Source organism: Rhinopithecus bieti, unplaced genomic scaffold (genome assembly GCF_001698545.2).
Source record: "Rhinopithecus bieti isolate Rb0 unplaced genomic scaffold, ASM169854v2 scaffold_28016, whole genome shotgun sequence".
In the NCBI taxonomy this organism is placed as follows: domain Eukaryota; kingdom Metazoa; phylum Chordata; class Mammalia; order Primates; family Cercopithecidae; genus Rhinopithecus; species Rhinopithecus bieti.
Window position 1 is genome coordinate 4,555,360 of NW_016813202.1, and position 22,344 is coordinate 4,577,703.

At 48.1% G+C, this 22,344-nt stretch overlaps 1 protein-coding gene across 4 annotated transcripts in view; it reads left to right on the plus strand.

Moving 5' to 3' along the window:
• NPAS2 (neuronal PAS domain protein 2) overlaps positions 1-22,344 on the plus strand; it is a 181,032-nt gene that overhangs the window by 134,205 nt on the left and 24,483 nt on the right. For all 4 annotated transcript variants that reach the window (XM_017847801.1, XM_017847802.1, XM_017847803.1 and 1 more), the window contains exons 8-12: positions 12,606-12,724; positions 13,407-13,489; positions 14,207-14,313; positions 16,513-16,660; positions 19,169-19,253. In XM_017847801.1, coding sequence (XP_017703290.1) covers positions 12,606-12,724; positions 13,407-13,489; positions 14,207-14,313; positions 16,513-16,660; positions 19,169-19,253 — 542 coding nt within the window. The remainder of the gene's footprint in view (positions 1-12,605; positions 12,725-13,406; positions 13,490-14,206; positions 14,314-16,512; positions 16,661-19,168; positions 19,254-22,344) is intronic.

Consider the following 22,344-nt stretch of genomic DNA (forward strand, 5'->3'; position numbering starts at 1 on the left):
ATGTAAACAGTGATTTGGAATTTGCTTTACATGTGTGTGCTGGTTCCTCAAAAGATTCAACGTAGAACTAGCATATGAACCAGCAATTCTACATATGGGTATGTATGCAAAAGAAGGGAAGACAGAGACTTGAGGAGATATTTGCACACCTGTGTTCATAGCAGCAGTATTCACAATAGCCAAAAGGTGGAAGCAACGCACGTGTCCATCAGTGGATGAATGGATGAAGAAAGTGTGGTATATACATGTACTGGAATATTATTCAGCCTTAGAAAGAAAGGAAATTCTGACATTCTGCAACATGGAAGAACTTTGACATTATGCTGAGTGAAATAAACCAACCACCAAAGGACAAATACTGTATGATTTTACTTATATGAGGAACCCATAGCCAAATTCATAGAGACAGAAAGTAGAATGGTGGGTGCCAGGGGCTGGAGGGAGGGGGAAATGGGAGTTGCTAAATGGGGACAGAGTTTCAGTTTTGCAAGATGAAAGGAGTCCTGGAGGTGGATGGTGGGGATGGTTGCACAGCAATGTGAATGGACTTAGCCCTCCTGAACTGTACACTTAAAAATGGTTACGATGGTAAACTTCATGTTATTTGTGTTTTACCACAATTTTTAAAAACTGACGTGCTTTGGCCATAATGGCAGCTACTGCGATGGCAACACACCCCAATGGCCACGTGCACAGAGGGCAAAGGGCAAAGGCACCCTGGCCCTCAGGGGTGGGAATCACAGGATGCTGCTCTTTCTTGCCCCATGGCAACAGTGCACACACTTCGGACGGATCACCTGAGGTCGGGAGTTCGAGACCAGCCTGACCAACAGGGAGAAACCCTGTCTCGACTAAAAATACAAAGTTAGCCAGGCATGGTGGCGGGTGCCTATAATCACAGCTACTGGGGAGGCTGAGGCAGCAGAATTGCTTGAACCTGGGAGGCGGAGGTTGCGGTGAACCGAGATCGCGCCATTTGCACTCTGCCTGGGCAACAAGAGTAAAACTCTGTCTCAAAAAAAACAAAAAACAAAAAACAAAAAACCAGAAAACCAGCCTGTGATTGACTGGTGAGCAGCAGTTGTATCCTTTGTGAATTTACATTTCCACGATCTCATTAAGATGCTGCCAAATATCCCTTTGAAGCATCCTGTCATTTACCACATCTTGGAGGATTTCAAGGAAATAGGCAGGCTTCATTCTGAATACCTGGGATTTTTTTTTTTTTCAACTAGCAAGGCTCTGCTTTCACTGTGGGTTGAGATAGTGTTTGTTTGCCTGAGAGAATGTGTGGAAATTATGTGTGAGGTTTTTTTTTTTTGTATGGAAACTATTACTGCTATAAACACGCAGCACTGAATGTGGAAAATTTGATAGCAAGAGTGCAGAGTGGCTTTTCAGAGCCTGTTCTACAAACCAGCGTCCAAGGGGCTTTCTTGAGACAAGAGTTCCCCGTGGAACTGTGGAGTACATGAAATATCATTCTAACTTGGATTAAAATAGATAGCAAAAATTGTCAGAGACAAATGAATTTCTCAGATTAAACTCTATAAAGGCCAGATGCAGTGGCTCACGCCTGTAATCGCAGCACTTGGGGAGGCTGAGGCGGGTGGATCACCTGAGGTCAGGAGTTCAAGACCAGCCTGGCCAACATGGCGAAACCCTGTCTCTACTGAAAATACAAAAATTAGCTGGGCATAGTGGCAGGTGCCTGTAATCCCAGCTACTCGGGAGGCTGAGGCAGGAGAATGGCTTGAACCCAGGAGGCGGAGGTTATAGTGAGCTGAGATTGTGCCACTGCACTCCAGCCTAGATGACAGAGTGAAACTCCATCTCAAAAAAAAAAAAAAAAAAGCACCCTATAAAATTGCAAATATTTAACCACTGTGACTTATGAGATATGCTTTCCAATAAGAACTCAAATTTGACTTCATAGGTTTACTTCTAAATAAACATTGAACAACGAGGTAACAAAAACAGCTCGCCCTGGGAATGCTTTCTAAGCACCCGGCCCAGAGCTCAGGCTTTGCATTGATCATGTAATCCTCGCCACAGCCTTTTGAGGTAGTTGATGGCATCATCCCATCTTCACAGAGGAGGAAATGGACACGTAGAAGGGTTGCAGCTATGATGTGTGGGAGGGAAGTCAGGGGCCCACATTCACACCCAGACCCTCTAACCCAGAGCCGAGTGCCTGCTCCCTTTCACACATCTGTGTTGGAATGAAACACACAGACACAGGCCCGCTCCAGCCTCCTGGCATTCTGCTGCTCCACGATGCCTACGATGCCTGTGCCTATGCATGTCAGATGCCCTGCACCCACATGCCAGGCTGTGTGAAGGGCACCCGAGATGTGTTTTAATCAAACACGAAGACACACAGTTGTGGCAATAACTGTCGTGAAGGGAAAGGTTCGCGCTCTCGGTTCCCTGGGAGCAGGAGACACACACAGCCCACCACGCAGGGCCACACAGAGAAGCACTGGCGCTGGTCAGGAGGCCCAGGGAACCTTTACTGTAGCTTCCAAGAGAAGAATGGGTGAGAGAGGGTGGGCAGGCTTAGCACTGGTGAGTTTGAATAAGTTTAGTGGGCTCTGGGAGGGAGGAGCTGTCCCTGATTATCTGATGCCTGTGGGGTTGGTTAAGGCAGGGGACAGGGCCCAGAACGTGAGAGCCTAAAGGACCTGGTTGGGGTGTGGGTTCTAGGTGGGTTGCTTTGCATATGAAAGGTACCTGAAGGTGATTTTTGTCCTCCCTAGGAATTAGCTAACCCTGGGAGAGGTAGTCCCTCCAGCACCAGCAAGGCCCCAGATGGCAAAGCGTCAAACACAGAAACCAGAAAATGTGGGCCAGGTGCGGTGGGTTCACACCTGTAATCTCGGCACTTTGGGAGGCAGAGACGGGCAGATTGCCTGAGGTCAGGAGTTTGAGACCAGCCTGGCCAACATGGCAAAACCGTGTCTCTACTAATAATACAAAAATTAGCTGGGTGTGGTGGCACACACCTGTAATCCCAGCTACTCAGGAGGCTGAGGCATAAGAATTGCTTGAGCTTGGGAGGTGGAGGTGGCAGTGAGCAGAGATTGTGCCACTGCACTCCATCCTGGGTGACACAGTAAAACGGTGTCTCAAAAAAAAAAAGAAAAAAGAAAGAAACTAGAAAATATAGCTATTACACAAGCCTCCCCATACAACTTATCCAAGCTCCAAGTTCCCAGGTGTGGCAAAAGTTGAAAAAATAATATCTAATATTAATATGTAATATGTGTAGAATAAAAATCTACACATATTACATATTAATATTAGATATTATTTTTGTGTAGAAGAAGTATCGGTTTTTTTTGTTTTGTTTTGGTTTGGTTTGGTTTTTTTTGAGATGGAGTCTCACTGTGTCACCCAGGCTGGAGTGCAGTGGTGCGATCTCGGCTCACTGGAACCTCTGCCTCCAGGGTTCAAGCGATTCTCCTGCCTCAGCATCCCAAGTAGCTGGAATCCAGGCATGTGCCACGATGCCTGGCTAATTTTTGTATTTTTCGTAGAGACAGGGTTTCGTCATGTGGGCCAGGCTGGTCTCAAACTCCTGACCTCAGTTGATCCACCCGCCTTGGCCTAGCTGTTGTATTTTTTATAGGACACTTGCTCACACCTTAATGAACTATTTAGGAAACCTACCTTGGTCCATGACCGTGAAAAGTCTTAGCATTTCTGCAGAGCAGTTTAGTTGGTGGAGTGTTATGTGGTACATTCTTATTTGATGCCTGTCCTTTTTATATATATGTATAAATAATGGAATGGGAAGGACAGCAACCCTTACTCACTGTACCCGCTTCCTGGGCCTAGCATAGTCCTTACGCAGCACGTCAATAAGCAGCGGGTAAAAATAGGTTGACCTAAAGTGAGGCTTGATCTTGGCCCCGGGACACAGCTGGTGGAGAGCAGAGCAGGGTTCAGACCAGACTGGAGACTTAGAGAGCTTCCCTAGGAGCTCACAGAGCTGTCTCCTCGACCAGCTCCACGGTGCGTTCTGGGGATAGCGGGTACTCACAGGCAGAAGAGCTGCAGCCACTTCTTTGGCCTTAAATCCAAGGTGGAGACTGAACACAGGTGGGTACGCGCTGGGTAAACTGGAGTGTGTCGCTTCTGGTGCCTTGTGATTTGTCCACACTGAGGGCCTCTGAAGCAGCCGTGTGTGGCTGGGGACGTTCGTCTGTGGGCTCTGTGCACTCCCCACTCTGTGCCTGCCACCACCATCAAGCCCCCGCCTCAACTCAGCTGCCTGGGTGTTTGGAGGCCAGTAGATGTCCCGACCCAGGACTCCCTGCCCCATGCTCCTGACATCCTCTCTCTCTTTTGAAAATATTTTCAGCCTTTTTTTTTTTTTGAGACAGGGTCTCACTCTGTCACACAGGCTAGAGTGCAGTAGCGTCATCATGGTTCGCTGCAGCCACCACCTCCTGGGCTCAAGAGATCCTCCCACCTCAGCCTCCCGAGTAGCTGGGACCATAGGCGCATGCTGTAACACCTGGCTAATTCTTTCATTTATTGTAGAGATGAGGCCTCACTGTGTTACTCAGGCTGGTCTCAAACTTCTGAGCCCAAGCAATCCTCCCGCCTTGGCCTCCAAAAGTGCTGGGATTACAGGCATGAACCACGCACCCAGCTTAACTTTTATTTTAGATTCAGGGGGTACATGTGCAGGTCTGTCACATGGGAACCCTGCCTGACACTGAGGTTTGCAGTACCGACAATCCTGTCACCTGAGCAGTGAGCACAGCACCTAGTAGGCAGCCCCTCAGCCTTCACCCCCTCATTCCCTCCTCCCTCCAGCCTCCAGCAGCCCCCAGTGACCACTGTTCCCATCTTTATGTCCACGTGTATTCAATATTTAGCTCCCACTTGTGAGTGCATGTGGTATTTTGTTTTCTGTTCCTGCGTTAATTCACTTAGGATAATGGCCTCTAGCTGTATCCATGTTGCCGCAAAGGACATATTTTCATTCTTTTCATGGCTGTATAGTATTCCATGGCTAACGCGCTCTCTTCTTGCTCCTCTGATCAATTGAGTTGGCCCAAGACTGAGAGAGTCCCTGGGCCACCACTCAAAAATCACATCAACAGGAAGCCTCAGGCCCCAAACCAAAGAGAGATGTGTAGGTTCCAGGGCGAGGAGAGGGTGAGGCTGAGCCGGAGAGGGCTCTGGGTGAGCCTTGAAGCACACAGATGAGGGTCCCATCTGGTTGTCTGCCCACCCACGTGGCTACCCGGGATTTGTCAGGCTCTGTACACAACGTTAAGGGGGTGAGTTCGTAGGAATTTGAGGGGAAGGGAGGAACAAAGCCCCTTTGCTCTGGTGAACGAGGTGACATTACACTCTTCAACGGAACATGTCCAGACTCCCCAGCAGACGATGCCCCCCCCTCCTCTGCCCCCGTTCACTGTGGCAGTGTAAACACACCAGCCATTGCTCGGGTCCCTCAGCCAAGTGGAATTTCCCCCTACTTCAATGTTTGCACATTTTGGTCACTCCTTAGGACTTCATCATTCGCCACAGATGTTCTGGGGGCAGGGGAGGGAAAACAGGACTTCACATCTTTAACCTAGATGTTTAATAAATGTGAAGAAATATGTGTCAGGAAACGGGACAAGAAAGTAGTCTTTTTGGCCGGGCACGGTGGCTCAAGCCTGTAATCCCAGCACTTTGGGAGGCCGAGATGGGCAGATCACGAGGTCAGGAGATCGAGACCATCCTGGCTAACACGGTGAAACCCCGTCTCTACTAAAAAAATACAAAAAACTAGCTGGGCGAGGTGGCGGGCGCCTGTAGTCCCAGCCACTCCGGAGGCTGAGGCAGGAGAATGGCATAAACCCGGGAGGCGGAGCTTGCAGTGAGCTGAGATCCGGTCACTGCACTCCATCAAGTGTCTGCTAGCCAGACTCCATCTCAAAAAAAAAAAAAAAAAAAAAAAAAAAAAAAAAAGTCTTTTTTAAAAGAGTTTCACTTGAGGACAGTTTCGAACCCAGTCTGTGCAGAGCTTCTTGGAGGACTCTGAGCTGGGATATGTAACCCCGTGTCCCATTCTCTTCCCATGTAAAGCCCACGCTGGACCTGGCCAGCCAGCAGCACTGGCATGGACCACTGGTAGGAGCAGCCCTTGTCTTCCTCTCATCGACTGTTTCCAGAATAGAACTTAACGAGATGATTTTATTTAGGGCTATGTTTGCTTGTAACAGATATTTTCAACAACAACAACAAAAGAGCGATGCTTTCAGACAAATACACCATTCCATCTCTTGCTTCGCCAGCAAAATAGTGTCTCTCAAACCCCAGGCACCCAGGTCCTGTAGCCCCACCCGACCCCACTTTTAGTGGAAAGAAACTGGCCGGGTGATTTTCAAAGGCATGGGGAAAGGTCTTTGCTTTACGGGGTCCTAATATGCAGGCTTCCAGATCCTGAAAGGTAACTTCATGCAAGAAGGCAGTCCTTTCTCTGAGCCTTTTTGCTCCTCCTCCAGACTTGGATGTAGATGTGCGTCTGACAAATCCAGAAAGCAGTATTTCAAAAGTTGCTGGTGTGGTTCCAAATAGGTCACCCTCGGCAAACATTCCACTCCGGGCTTTCCAGAAACCACACACCAGAGTATAAAAGTTTTCCCTGCCCTCGTTTTACCTACTCGCCTCTAACCGCACAACCAGATTTGAAATACTGGCAGAAGTGGAGGCTTTGCAGCTTACAACACTCGACTTTGTATGTTCCATGGGATTTCTGGAGGTTGCCTCATGTTATGGCTTTGGGGTGGTTTGAATTTTTTCCTTGCTGAGCTTAATTGAGATGCCTCAGTAAAGGGAACAAAGCGCATGCACGCCAGACCTCACTGGGAATGGAGACGCAAGTGTGGACGGCTTCGTGGAAGGAGTGTCTCATCTACTCAGGACCCTAAGAGTGGGAAGCAGAGTGTCCCCTCCACCCAGCTAAGAATCAGGCCATCCTTCCCCTGCAGGGGTCAGTGATGCCAGAGAGATCGCAGAGGAGTTAAAATCACTATGAAAAAAATTGTGCCCCAAGGGCATCATCCCGCACAGACACCTAGGCTTCATACTAAAATGGAACAGTGAGGAATGGGCAGGCTTTTAAGCAACCTCATCTTTCTGCTCATTTCAGTCTGGGAGTGGGGGCACCGTTCATACAAGTTGTCCCATAATCATGATAAAAATGTGCGTGAGAGATCCACTCGGAAGACAGGGACGAGGGAAGTTCGCTTTCCTGAACATACAAATAATTTGGCCCATCCACACCAACCATCTAGTGGATATCTTCTCAACACCATCACATTCTAGCCCCTAAAAATACTCAATTTTCATTAATAATTGCCGGGGGGAAGAAGAAATATTTGAGTAAGACATGCAGTTTCCCTTTAGAGTCATTTATTAATCCAGCAAATTGCAAAGCCAGGCCAGGCACGGTGACTCACTCCTGTAATCCCAGCACTTCTGACAGGCTGGGTGGGCAGATAATGGGAGCTCAGGAGTTTGAGACCAGCCTGGGCAACATGGTGAAACCCTGTCCCTTAAAAAAAAAAAAAAAAAAAAAAAAAAAAAAAAAACCAGGCATGGTGGCTCACATCTGTGGTCCCAGCTACTCAGGAGGCTGAGGTGGGAGGATCACTTGAGCCCAGGAGGTCCAGGTTGCAGTGAGCCTAGATTGCACCACTGCATTCCTGCCCGGGCGAAAGAGGTAGACCCTGTCTCAAAAAAAAAAAAAAAAAAATCGCAAAGCCCCAGCTCTCGCTTGTGTCTCCTGCCTTTTCTCCAACATTGCTCTTTTCTATGCAAAACAGAACTGAAAGAAAGGAAAGGGTCAAATATGCCCTGGGTAAGGTAGGCAGTGCCCTTGCCAAGAAGTGGGCAGGATTATCACGCTGCTCTCCTAAGAACCTAGTCACCTGGCTATTCAGAACACATTGGGTCAAGCACACTGAAGAGAAAAAAAATAAGAGTCTGAAAATAGTGCTCAATTAGTGGGAGATGATTTCTCATGAATGTGCAGAAAGTTATTTTCCCCTCAGCATTCCAAAGCCATAGCCTGAATGCTTTGGATGTTTATCACAATTGGGACTTAACAGCTTTATTCTTCCTGGAGCGAAACCTCATCACTGATAGTTTCATATCTTCCCAGACACCTGTCAGCCTTGTTTTTCGTTTGTTTCGAGAAGTGCCGAGAAAGCTATTTGTCACTTCCTTGTGGACTATTAGTATGTTTTCCTCCAGCCATTGCAACTGATTTATCATAAGCAGGTCATCTCCGATGAGAATACCTAATTGTGCTGATGAGTGAGCTGGTAACTCAGTGGAACAGAGCCAGACATCTCTCTCCAGCTCTTTCTATTCCCTTGCTGTTAACTAATGCTATTACCATTTCTGCATCTTCCGTGCTCCTTCCTGAGCCCTTCTGAAAAAAGTTCTCTACCACCTGAGATCTTCCTGCCCTCGCAGTCATCTTTTTCTCCTCATCATGGCTGATTTGGGAGCTCACCTTTGTCATCAGACAGAGTTGGAAGCCATCCTTGGGTGCTTCCAAGTGAGGCAGACATGAGTCATTCTGAGTCCCTGGGACTCTCCTGGTTTTGGAATCCCGAGAATACCAGCCCAAGACAAAACTCTTTCAGGGTCCCTGAAGTTAAGAGTGTAATGAAAGTTTCAGGACATGATAACCTGTGGACTGTTTTAATAGGAAGACCATCAAGACAGCACGAGGCCAGGCGCGGTGGCTCACGCCTATAATCCCAGCACTTGGGAGGCTAAGGCAGGTGGATCACCTGAGGTCAGGAGTTTGAGACCAGCCTGGCAACATGGTGAAACCTCGTCTCTACTAAAAATACAAAAATTAGCCCGGCATGGTGGCACAGGCCTGGGGCACAGAGCAAGACTCTGTCTCAAAAAGCAAGCTAGCTCTGCGTCTCCACAAGTAGAAGCCCACGCCACACACCTGCTCTGTTTTCCATCACAGAGTGGTGATTGCCGTGTGCTGATTTGCAGCAGTTTCCCTGGCCAGGCCTCCTGCTGACCAGCGTTAATGTATCAGTCGGGCAGTGAGCTCACCTGCCTGCCAGTGGAACCCAGGCCACGTGCTACGGGCACCTCCCACAGCTGGCAGAGTAGACAGGCCACCAACAGCACCAAGGTGGGTCACACTGCAGAGAGGAAGCCACCTTGGGGTCCCAAGGCCTGTGTGCTAGTTGCTGGCAAGGATGAGATGATGTCTTCCCGAACTGGACCTTAAGCTAGGGTTTGGAGATGAGCCAGGCCATCTCATGGGAGATTCATCTGATAAACACATGTTGAGCACTTGTGCGCAGGACACCTGCTCAGAGGTGGTGACAGAGAATGAGCCCCAGTTCCTGCCATGGGGAAGTCTATATATTTAGCTTTTGGCAAGAGTAAGGTAAATTTTGAGTAAGACGACCCTATCGGGGAAAATGGAGCAAGGATGAGTTGCTTTTCTGTATATTGTGAGTGGTCAGAGATCTGAGAAAACAGGGCTGCTCCTGCAGTTAGTGGTTAATCCTTCTGAGAGTCTCAGGAAGGCAGTTGTCATTAGATATATTCTTTCTATTACTTAAATTGAAACAACTAATTGAATCATTAATTAATGTCTTTAAACTACCTTGGGATACAAAGTGCCAGAGAAGTTATTCTAAGTGCTAAATATGACTCTGAAGTCCCAGGGAGCAGTTTGCGCCTGTGTTGCCTCCAGAATACGCAAGAAGACTCATGCTGCGAGGAAAAGTTATTTCCAATGCAACTGGCAAAAAGTTCAAAGTATCTTCTTTGCCTTAGTTTTCCCCAAGGTTTCTTCTTTGGCCTATATTAAAACATTCATCCTGGATTTATTATCACCCTTGATCATGTCCTCAGTTTTTTAAGTTTTTTGGTGGGAAAGGCATCTTGAAGAGAGAAATTGTTGCGTTCTGGACATCTGTAAAATATCTAGCTCATCAAATGCAGGCTACAAGCAATAATGAAACTTCCCTTTTGGGGTGCATTTTATCTTGAAAGACCTAGATGCTGTAAAAGAGCAGATAAAACTGCACTGGGGAGCAGCCAGGGTGACAGCTCTGCGATACATCCACCTAATGTCCATGGGCCAGGTCGCTGCTGCCCTTGAAGAAGGAACCAGGGCTAGGATGTCTTGGGGCAGGCGTTTCCCACTTCACAGTATTTTTCTGTCCCCTTCTCCTCCTCACAGTGAATCGGGGGAAGGCATTTCTGACAGAGCACAGAAATGTAACAGCTGAAAGGATCGTACAAAGAAGTTGCATCGTTTAGAGATAGATTAAGGGGGAGGCCTTCTCTGAAATTCCTGGGAGGTCCTCAGAAGTTTGTTTGGAAGGTCTTGGTATTCTGAAAGAGTCAGAATTTTATTAGTCATTATCTGGCTGGGTAATATCTCTTAGATTCAAGCAGAGAGAGGATTTCACATCTGGGAAGTTTTGAAATGTCTCTCTTTTTTTCAATTATGCAGATGTTCACATCTGTAGACCCGTCCCTTATGTGGAATTGTTTTCCTTCCCTTTGATAAGTTTCTTGGCTCGTCTTACAAATTCATTTGCAATAGGCTAAGCCAACTTGTGACAGATGTAAGCTCTCCAGAGACCACTGCTTTTTATTTTGCCCACTTTATATTCATGTTTGGAAACATTAGTATTTGTATGAATGAATTCAGAGAATATGTTTGGTAAAATGAATTTATTCATGTTAGTGGAGAGAAGACCACATTATAGAATCTTTTAGAAACCTGTGTGTGTGTATATGTATGTGCTGTGTGTGCTCTATTATATATATAATATATATATATATCTGGTTGAGCCGATACCTACTATATATATATTTTAAAAAGTGATTGGGAAAGCAAAGAAAATCTTGCAGATTTCATTTTATGATGATTTAGCTTTCTGATGCTCGATATGTTCCTCGTTAACTTGGAGAACATCATGATATTTCAGTTCAGAATGTGCGGGATATAATTGTGAAAAACGCAGCACAGATTATCAGCCCTGGGGATCCTCAGCCTGGCTGCATGCTGGTGAACCTGCAGAGCCTTTGAGAAGGCCGGTGCCTGGGCTTTATCCTAGAGTTTCTGAATTAGCTGACCTGTTTAGGGCCCAGGCAGCGGTGCCCGCGGTCCCAAGGGAACCCCACGCGTAGCCAATTTTGAGAATTCCATGTACGTAGTAAATTGACTTTTCTCCTATCTAACAGGGTTCTTTATCCCACCTGGAAAACTCCATCTGAAAGTAGCTAACTTTTTCTCTGGCCTAGAAGGTCAGTTGGTTCTCCACAGTTGCCCTGGAGGCAGGGACCGAGTCCCACAGAGAAGACTCTGCCGAGGCTACCGGAGGTGTGGGCTGTCGTCATGATAGGCGCCCATGGGTGTGGGCCTCGAACCATCCCCCCTCTGCCCTGTTAGAACCCTGGGCCTAGAGCCCAAAAACTTGATGGCATCCCTGCTGTTGTTTCTGAGTGCCTGTGGTTAATTATAGAACCATTCTGGGCCTAGGACAGTAATGCCCTCCCAGATGTGTGAGAAGATGAAAGAAGATGCGTGAGAGTGGATTTTTGTCACCTGGGCCACACCAGGAAACTAGCAAGTTTTGTTGTAGGCGTTATGTTCCTCTGGGGATGACCCTAAATCCTGAGCCCCGTTTCCTCAGTGGCCCAGACCCAGCCCCTGTATCAGCCTGGGCTCCCAAGGGGGAATTTCAGGACAGAGGCCCTTGAACCCCAGGTGTGCCAGCCAAGACGGGTGGGAAGGGGGTGTCAATGATGCTGAGACACCCCTACTTTGCCTGGGACCATCAGTATCAGGAACACTGATTATGGAATTCACCTTAAAACACTGACTGGAGTATTCACACCGTTACTGCAGAATGAGGCTGTCTTCTCGTTTGTTTGTTTGTTTGTTTTGTTTGGAGACAGAGTCTTACTCTGTCACCCAGGCTGGAGTGTAGTGGTGCGATCTTGGCTCACTGCAACCGCCGCATCCCAGGTTCAAGTGATTCTCATGCCTCCCAAGTAGTTGGGATTACAGGCGCACACCACCATGCCCAGTTAATTTTTGGTTTTTTGTTTGTTTGTTTTTTTAGTAGAGATGGGGGTTTCACCTTGTTGGCCATGGTGGTCTCAGACTTCTGGCCTCAAGTGATCTTCCCTCCTCAGCCTCCCAAAGTGCTGGGATTACAGGCGTAAGCCACTGTGCCCGGCCTGTCTTCTCATTTTGTAGACTATTTTTCCCAGCATAATAAGCCATAGGGCTAGTGGAAGTGAGAGGCAGTGCTGAATGCTGGTGACCAGCATGGGCTCAAATCCCAGCTCCAGCAAGCTTTTTGGCCTTGCACCAGTTACTTCCTTCTGTGCCTCGGTTTCCTCATTTTGCAATGGGAATAATAGTATGACCTACCTCGTCCAGTTGTTGTAAGAATGAAATGAGTTAATATGCTCTACATAAACCCTGGGGGCAGTGCTTGGCTTACGGTTAAGTGCCAGCTAGGAATTGGCTGATGTCACTAGACAGGGCTAACCTATGTGTCCTCTTCTTCCCAACCCCCCAGTGCCTAGCCCCTCCTGTAACGGTTTTGACAACACCCTTTCAAGACCTTGCCAGGTGCCACTAGGAAAGGAGGTTTGCTTCATTGCCACCGTTCGTCTGGCAACACCACAATTCTTAAAGGCAAGTATCTGAGAGGCGGTTCATTGTGCAGAGCTGTTATGATTGACTCACATTTTGTTGTATGTAATTAATGGTCTTTGGGGAGGGAATAAATTGCAGGGAAGTTGTCACTGGCTTTGAAAATCGAAGTGTCTGGCTTCTGTGCCTGCACACACGCCCTTTCCCCTGCCCCGTTTCCTGCAAATAGTTCTGTTTGAAGGCAGTGGCACTTGCTGTTCTGCTGTTTGATAACCGCACATCTTCCCACCTTTCACGCCGGCATTGAGACCATCCAGGGCAGGCCTGGGTGAGAACCGAGTGTCGGAGCATTGGGGGTTTGTCTGCCTTTTCTCCTCTGTGATTGCTTCAACATCGATGGCGTGACTCTTGAGTTAAATGAGTAATTCAGGTTGCGATGAAAAGCCATTTTCCACATGTTTGCCACACTTCTCGATAATGGGAAGGGATGGTGTGACATTTTGGCTCCTAGGTATTTTTCCCCAGCTTGTGAAATAAATTTAGTATCAGCTAATACCGAAATTAGCTACAGATGATGAGTTTCAGTCCAACACGACTTGGAGACTTGCTCAAAACGATTTTAACTTCTGTTACCCACCATGCGTTCCTCTTGAACAAACCTAGGGTGAGCATCTGGCACCCAAGCAACTTTTTTTTTTTTTTTTTTTTTCTGCTTCCAATACAGGAAATGTGCATAGTTGACGAACCTTTAGAGGAATTCACTTCAAGGCATAGCTTGGAATGGAAATTTTTATTTCTGGATCACAGGTTTGAGAAAAGAAAAACATATTTGGGTTGGGCCCTTCTCAAGTCTTGTTTGCGTGAGCCAGGCTCTCCTTGGGAGAGTAGAGTCGGCCCTGGTCCATTGAAGGAGAAGGACTCTCTGGCGCTAGGAACAGTCGCCCCTGCCAAGGGTGGGTGGTTGCTCTCCAACTGCATCTGCCCCGTCATAAATATGTTCTGTATTCGGGTCTGATGCCTCAGCCCCAGGCCGTCTTTGGGATGGTCCTCCCTTGGGGCCCTTCCTAGCTCCCAGGAAGGCAGCAGCAAGTGTGAGACAAATCTCTCATCTCATTTTTTTCAACCTCCTTTGATCCTTGAGCCCAATATTTACTTTTTCTTTTGTAACATGATTTGCAATTGAAGAACTCCAAATCGCCCCTCCCCACCCTTTAATTTTGTATTACACTTTGGTGTTGGGTTGATCCAATCTGTAGCTGTTTTTAATTACCCAGAAGTGATAAAGCTTATTGTTATCTGGGCCAAGTTATGCCAAGGGAAAGGAGTATCTATATGCCAAAAAAAAAGGTTGAGCCCCTTGGAAAACACAGCCTCTCTGGTTTTGACCATTGCAGAGTTATTTTTCTCCCCTTGTTCTTGAGAAATGAGGCCTCCATGTTGATCATTATGGAAAGGCATGGCTACCAGGGTGAGTCCTGCAGTGTGTCTCCTCCCTGATGACAAGTCCTCTTTGTCCTTGTGCAGAGCCCCTCCAATCATAGGATACCTGCCTTTTGAAGTGCTGGGAACCTCAGGCTATGACTACTACCACATCGATGACCTGGAGCTCCTGGCCAGGTGCCACCAGCACCGTGAGTACCACTGCCCAGCCCAGGCATGGGGGCCTTGTGTTCACTCCAGTGGGGCCCGGCAGCAGGGCTCTAGGACTCCAGATGTCTCTGCTCGTTACCTGGTTTCTTTTTAAGGTGGGGAACTTGGTTTTCTCTGAGATGATCTGGGGGCATGGTGGAGGCCCCTTACCTGCATCTACCCCCATGTCAGGTTTTCACCTGGAATTCACTTGGCCCCAAACCCTAGCACCTTCCCACTGTCATCCAGACAGGCGCCCTGTTGAACCCTAATTAAGAAACTAAGGTGATGCAGGGACTTTTTTTTAAGTTATGCATTTCAGAGATAAAATACCGGGTTCTCATAACTGTTCTTTCATCAGCAGATATGTATTTCGCGCTAACCATAGGCCGGATACTGAGTAGCCCGGCAGATGGGGGCGATCAGTACCTACTTGCTGTCCTGCAGGGCAGGTCTGCTGGGAAAGCCAGAAATGGATGACTTTGTGGGATGTGGTTGGTGCACTGAAGGGGATGCACACAGCATATTGGGAGACTCAAGAGGACCCTCACAGCTGGGTTCAGGGAAGGCTCTTTGCCACAGAAGAGGGGAACACATTAGCAAATGTATGGGAGATGGGACTTACGATGTGGGGGAGTGAGAACTACAAGCTTGTCCAAGTTCTCACTTAGCAAGTGGCTTTAAGAATGAACCACTTAAAGCTGTATTTTCAGTGCCAACTCTTAACTTTAAACAGGAACACTGACCTGTTGATCCTGATGCATGAACTGACCACTAACATTGTGCTTTAAAAGATGCCTCACCTGTAGTACCCATGAGAACTTTTTTTTTGAGACAGATTCTCGCTCTGTCACTCAGGCTGGAGTGCAGTGGCGCAATCTCAGCTCACTGCAAGCTTCGCCTCCCGGGTTCAAGCGATTCTCCCGCCTCAGCCTCCGGAGTAGTTGGGATTACAGGCACGTGCCACCACGCCCAGCTAATTTTCTGTATTTTTAGTAGAGATAGGGTTTCACCATGTTGGTCAGGCTGGTCTCAAACTCCTGACTTCAAGTGATCTGCTCACCTCGGCCTCCCAAAATGCTTGGATTACAGGCGTGAGCCACCGTGTCTGGCCAGAACTTTCTCTTCTGTGGAGAGGGAAGGAAGAATAGGCTTGAGTTCCATCTGGATCGGCTGTTAGAATTTAAAGCTAATCATTAAAACTGTAACTTGTTGCTCCTCAAAAGTGTGGTCTAGGACCATGCTGCATAGGCATCATGGGAAGGATGCTACACTTGTAGAATCAGGCCTACTCAATCAGGGTGTCTATTTTAACAAGATCCCCAAGTGAAGAATGACGTTCAGCATTTGAAAGGCTTCTCAGTGGCTGGGGCAAGAGGTCTTTGCTCTGTGGCGGCCACACCCTCAATCTGCTGGGCTTCTCTCCTCTTCAGAGAGTCCCATTCTCCAAGTCGGTGTCCTTTTGTGGCATTAGTTTCCTAGTTGAGATTTCTCTTAACCATTTACCTAAAGAGGTACTAAATTCCAGGCACTATGGCAATAAAAACCCAAATCGTTCTTCTTCCTTGAATCCGTAGTCCATCTTTCTGCCCTGCCCAGGCTTGATACACCGTCAGCCTCCATTCCGTTCTGGACACCCCTGGAGGAGCCACCAACAGACATCACGATGGGGGGCTCCAAGCGGCTCTGGGGAAGGAGGAAGCCTGGGGTGGAGGCATCTGTCCTCGACTCTTTATTTGAGAACTGTGTCAGCTGTGCATGAACCGCTGACTGACAGCCACAGAGTCCGTCCAGAGGTTGCTGGCTGGCAGGTCTGTTTTCGGGCCAATTCTGGATGCTCTCTCCTGGGCTCCTGCAGCTCCAGAGACAGCCCTGCCTGCCGCGGGAAGATGAGCAGCAGGCAAACCTGGGCCTCTGTTTCATTAAACCTGCAGTTTGAAAATCTGTCTGCATCTGCCCTTATTTGAGGATCTCTTTAAGCTTCTGAGCATTTGGGAAAGTATATGGATCACTCTTCTACTGTTTAAGAATTCATGACAGTGTACCATGATCCTGATACTTACTTAAAATACAGGGCAACCGGGGAAACAAGCCATGTTTGGTATTGTCCTTTTGAAAGCTGATCTTAACAATAACTCCGGGGGAAAGGATCACTTTTATATTAACATTGGTTATATGCAGAATCCATTTTCTACTCACAGTGATGCAGTTTGGCAAAGGGAAGTCGTGTTGCTACCGGTTTCTGACCAAAGGTCAGCAGTGGATTTGGCTGCAGACTCACTATTACATCACCTACCACCAGTGGAACTCCAAGCCCGAGTTCATCGTGTGCACACACTCGGTGGTCAGGTACCGTGCACGGGCAGGGGTGCGGCTGTGTCCTTGTCACACCTCGGCGGGGTACAGGGTGGCCCCTGATGGCCGAGTCAGATCAGTAGTCACTCAGGTGTTCCCCATTTCGAGGATCAAGCCCAGGCCATCCCCTGCCATTAACAGCACAATTCCCAGAGCTCAGCTCGCTTCCGGGCACCACTGGCTCTGTCCTCCCAGGGCTGAGACTCCTTTTAAGCTCTCAGTCAGGCCCCTTTGAACGCCTCATGGACTCTCGCAGGCTGCCAGGATATTACTTAGTAAGTGACTGCTTCACTGACCTACTTACATATTTTCCCATCTCCATCCAACCCACAGCCTTCCCTTGTTCCTGCTTTGAGTAGAAAATTTAAATTTTACCTCTAAATAACTCAAACACATATTCCCCTTTATTTTTAATGCTTTAAAAACCCCTGCTGGCAACTGAGGTAGTGTTGGGGAAACAGCCTGGCTGCCAGTGGGTGCAGGTTCCTGGGAGGTCCCTGCTGGCCTCAGGGAGCCCTCCACCCAGGGCGGGTGAGCAGGACTTCAAAGAGACGCACCGTGGCCAGGGTTTCATAGACACCGCCTTTGTGGGTCACTGCTCCCAAGGATGAAGGGGAAAATGGTCCTCTCCCGCACTACAGAATTTTAAGAACGTAAATTAGTTTTAAGCTGGCCTACAGAAAAGCCCTGGAGAAGGGCAAAGAAAAGAAAGAAAAGTTCGGAAGCGACCAAGCCATCGGGGCTTTTTTTTTTTTTTTTTTTTATTTTAAACTTAAAGTCCTGGAGACAGAATGTGCAGGTTTGTTACACAGGTATACATGTGCTTTGGTGATTTGCTGCACCTGTCAACCCATCATTTAGGTTTTAAACCCCACATGCATTAGGTATTTGTCCTAATGCTCTCCCTCCCTTTGTCCCCTACCACCCCCACCACCCACAGGCCCTGGTATGTGTTGTTCCCCTCCCTGTGTCCATGTGTTCTCATTGTTCAACTCCCACTTATGAGTGAGAACATGTGGTGTTTGGTTTTCTGTTCCTGTGTTAGTTTGCTGAGGATGATGGCTTCCAGCTTCACCCATGTTCCTGCAAAGGACATGAACTCATTCTTTTTTATGGCTGCATAGTATTCCACAAATTAGAAAAACCTACTTTAAATTTCATATGCATTTCTTATATAAGCCACTTGCTGCTTGATAATGGATGTTTCGAGAAATGTGTCATTAGGTGATTTTGTCATCATGCAAACATCATAAAGTGTACTGGACACACTAGATGGTGTGGTACCTTGGCCATACCGTATAGTGTATTATTCCTAGGCTACACGCCTGTACAGCATGCTGTTGTGCTGAACACTACAGGTAGTCATAGCACAGGTGTAAGTGTGCATCTAAACGCATCTGAACACAGAAAAGGTACAGTAAAAATACGGCGTTCCAGTCTTTGGGAACCACTAATGTCCCATAAGCACATGACTATATATATGTAACAGACACTGTGCACACACACACACACCCCATACATACATCAGGTCACCAAACCAGGCATTCTTCCTTAACATGCAGAATAGGGGAGAAACACTAGTTTTCAGCAGCCAATGACCCTGATTGACCACACTTCGTGCCCTCGCTCAGGGACTTGATCTTGGATTCCCAGCCCACCACTGGGCATGCAGGAGCAGTGGTCTCTGACTCCATGGCAGCCACCTGTTGCCACCCAGCCTGGTCCTCTGCCCGAAGGCCTCCTACCCCCAGGGAAGGCTGGGCAGCTCTGACCCCTCGCTCTTTAGGCTGTGCCCTCTACCAGCTCTTCTTCTCCATCCTCCACCTCTCAAATCCTTGGAAGAAACTCTCAGAGAAAGGAGGGAGAGAACAGAGTGAATGAATCAGGTGGCAGGCATTCCAGAGGCCCAGGAGCCACGTCGGGGTCTCCACACCCAGGGCAGAGGCACCATGGGATCACTTAGGCATCACTGGGTTGAGTGGATTTACCCACACTCCTGAAAAGTGGGCCTGTGGGCTCATCTACGGTCTGGATTTGGCTGTTCCTGCGTTTGTTTGAGAGGAAACTTTCTGAGAAATGGAACTACTAAAAAAGTTTCGTGTCACTCTTCCATATGCACGGTCCAGACTGAGCAGGTTTCAAGAAAGGCTTCTAATTATTTAAAGGCAGCAGCTTATCCCATAGATGAAAATGGGTTTTTTAAAGACAATTACAATTGGAGATTTCAGGGAAGTAAAAAGAATAGTAAATGAGAGGGGAATAAAGACATCCTAGAAATAAAAAGATGTTGAACGTCATATTGTAAGTCATTCAGGTGGAATTTAAGGCAGAGAATGACGCTCATTCCTTCCAACAAGTCGCAGGCTAGGCTCCTCTGTGTTGACTGTTGTGGGGGGCAAGGGTTACCTAGAGAACCTCGATGTACCTTGCAGTCTGTTCAGGGGGTGTTGTCCCGTCCTGGAATGCTCCATCTCCACTGCGGTCTCTTAATTTCCTGTGCAGTTATGCAGATGTCCGGGTGGAAAGGAGGCAGGAGCTGGCTCTGGAAGACCCGCCATCCGAGGCCCTCCACTCCTCAGCACTAAAGGTATGGCCATCCCCGCTAGATGGATACAGCCAAGGCTGATGCAGCCAACCAGTCTCTGCCACAAGGGTTTATTTTCATCAATGGAAGGACACATCCAAGCTGTGCAGGAGGCTGAGGTAGGAGGATCCCTTGAGGCCATCACATGGAGGCTATGGTGAGCTCTGATTGTGCCACCATACTCCAGCCTGGATGACAGAGTAAGACTCTATCTCAAAAAAAAAAAAAAAAAGAAAGAAAGAAAGAAAGAGCCTGCAGAGCTGGGTTACACACAGCCCCTGGACTCAAGGCATGGCTCGGCGACTTTCCAGCCTTACAAGCATGGCTCCAGTGAGTCCACTGGGCATTTCCTCCACAGATAAGACACGGGGGAGTTCCTCCCTCCCCTGCTGGGTTGTGGAGGAATTCCAGAGTCCCTGGTCTTCCTTTGCTTGAGGGCCATGGCACCGCCTCCAGGACCCAGGCACCCTCTCCAGGACGCAGGCACCCGATGGGGAGACTGCCCTCGCACACCATCCTCCCTGTCACCTGTGCTTTCTATTTCTGTGTTCAGGTGTCTTGGTGAACATCATGCTGGAACCAGCTCGGGGTCAGGGAGCCCTGCTTTAGAAAGGCATTCCCTCCACAGAGCCCCTTCCGTCCTTCCTTCCACACTGAGCCCTCTGCTCCCCTCTGCCTAGCCAGACGTCTCCTTGTCCCTGCTCCTGGGCCACAGCTCCTGGGAACCTTAGGGACCATCTGCAAGTAGACTAGAGCCCTGTTCCTCGGAGTCCATTCTTAGAGCAGACACAAATGTTGGGAGAAAAGGAAAAAAAGCAAGAAAGGGAGGGAGTGTTGTATTTCATCGAAGTTAAGGAAGCTGTCAACTGGAAGATCCACATGAATTTTTCTTTTTTTCTTTTCTTTTTTTTTTTTTTTTTTTTTTTTTGAGACAAAGTCTCACTTTGTTGCCCCAGCTTGAGCGCAATGGTGCAGTCTCGATCTCAGCTCACTGCAACCTCCACCTCCCGGATCAAGCAATTCTCCTGCTTTAGTCTCCCAAATAGCCGGGATTACAGGTGCCCGCCACCACACCCGGCTAATTTTTGTGTCTTTTATAGAGACAGGGTTTCACTGTGTTGGCCAGGCTGGTCTCGAACTCCTGACCTCAAGTGATCTTCCCGCCTCAGCTTCCCACAGTGCTGGGATTGCAGGCGTGAGCCACCATGCCTGGCCTCCACGTGATTTTTTTCTCCCACTAAGAGAAAAATTGCTGCCAACCAATCTCTGAAACAAGAGTTTCTTTTCATCAAGGGAAGGACATGTCTTAATTTCAGAAGTATTCAAATGTGAGTGCTGGAGAGGGGACTACCTCTTAGAATTGATGAAGCTCAACTTCCAGGGGGCCCAGTGACCCCAAATCCAGAGCCTTGGGCCAGAGGCTGGTGCCACAGCAGTGGTCCAGCCTTGCAGGCTGTCTGTGGTCCAACAGAAGCATCTCTTACCCCTGAAGGGCCAAGTTGGGAGGAAGGAGAAATACCCTTTCAAGATCAGAGAGCAGTGGGTGCCTTGGCACAGCCTCCCCGGCTGCTGTGTCGTGTGGTGGTGTGTTCCATGGCAATTGATCACCAGCGCGCTGATAGGACGCAGCTGACATTGTTTATGGAAGTGTTTATTACCCAGCCCTGTCACACTATACATTATGTATCATGTCATAGAAGGGAATTCAGCTGCTAATAGGCAGATGTTAGACACACCATACATCATGGCTGAAGAACAGGTGTAGTGTGTATCATCCAGTCAGAAATTTATCATTGAGGTTTCTGATCCTTGGGGAGTACTGGAGCCCTGTGAAAGAATGTCTTCTCATCAAAATGCACATATGTATAGATATAAACACAATCACTGGGCGCGGTGGCTCATGCCTGTAATCCCAGCACTTTGGGAGGCTGAGGCAGGGAGATCACAAGGTCAGGAGTTCGAGACCAGCCTGACTAACATGGAGAAACCCAGTCTCCACAAAATACAAAAATTAGCTGGGCGTGGTGGCACGCACCTGTAATCCCAGCTGTTTGGGAGGCTGAGGCTGGAGAATCACTTGAACCCCAGAGGCAGAGGTTGCAGTGAGCCAAGATGATGCCACTCACTCTAGTCTGGGCAACAGAGTGAGACTCAGTCTCAAAGAAAATAATAACAAAAATACAAACACAATCTTGGGCACTGGGTTAAGAAATCCCTTTAAAGTAAAAGCTGCCACCAAATCTCCCAAACTATCTGTGATGTTGAACCAGTTTGGTTTTTATAGCTTTGCTGTCTGTCACTGTCCAGTGCATTTGTAAAATGCAGATTGCTGTGTGTGGATGTGATGTGCAGAGATGTCAAATGGGCATCAAAGTCCCTCTGTGCTTATGCTCACTTCCTGGACCGACTTCTCTGCTGACTAGGAACACGTAATTCACAAAGAGCCGTGTCCTGGGACCCCGCTCTAAGGAGCCTGGTCAAAGGGAAACTGTAACCAAGCAGCAAGGTCCCCAAATTGCCATTTACCTCAGCACATCCAGCCACATCTGGTATTTCTGTTTTGCACAAAGGCCCGTAGGTCACATGTCAGTCACTTCAGCCCTACTGTACGCACACAGCGTCCACCCCCACTGCAGCCGTGACACAAAAGAAAAAACAGCCACACAGACGCACGCATGGGATTTCATACCCAAGGCCATGGGACACAGACCAGCCCGTTGACGTAGCCCAGAGATGCTGGCAGTTTCCATTCTTCTAAGATTAGGTAGGAATGCGGCTCAGGAGGGTAGTCACTGTTTTGTTTTCTTCTTTAGCTTAAAAATGATCCCAGCCTTTGTTTTGTTTATTATTATTTTTCTAGACCTTGTCTCACTATGTTGCCCAGGCGCCCAGGCTGGAGTGCAGTGGCATGATCTCAGCTCATTGCAACCTCTGTCTCCAAAGTTCAAGCTGTTCTCCTACCTCAGCCACCCAAGTAGCTGGGATTACAGGCGCCTGCCACCACATCCAGCTAATTTTTGTATTTTTAGTAAAGACGGTGTTTCACCGTGTTGGCCAGGCTGGTCTCGAACTCCTGACCTCAAATGATCCGCCT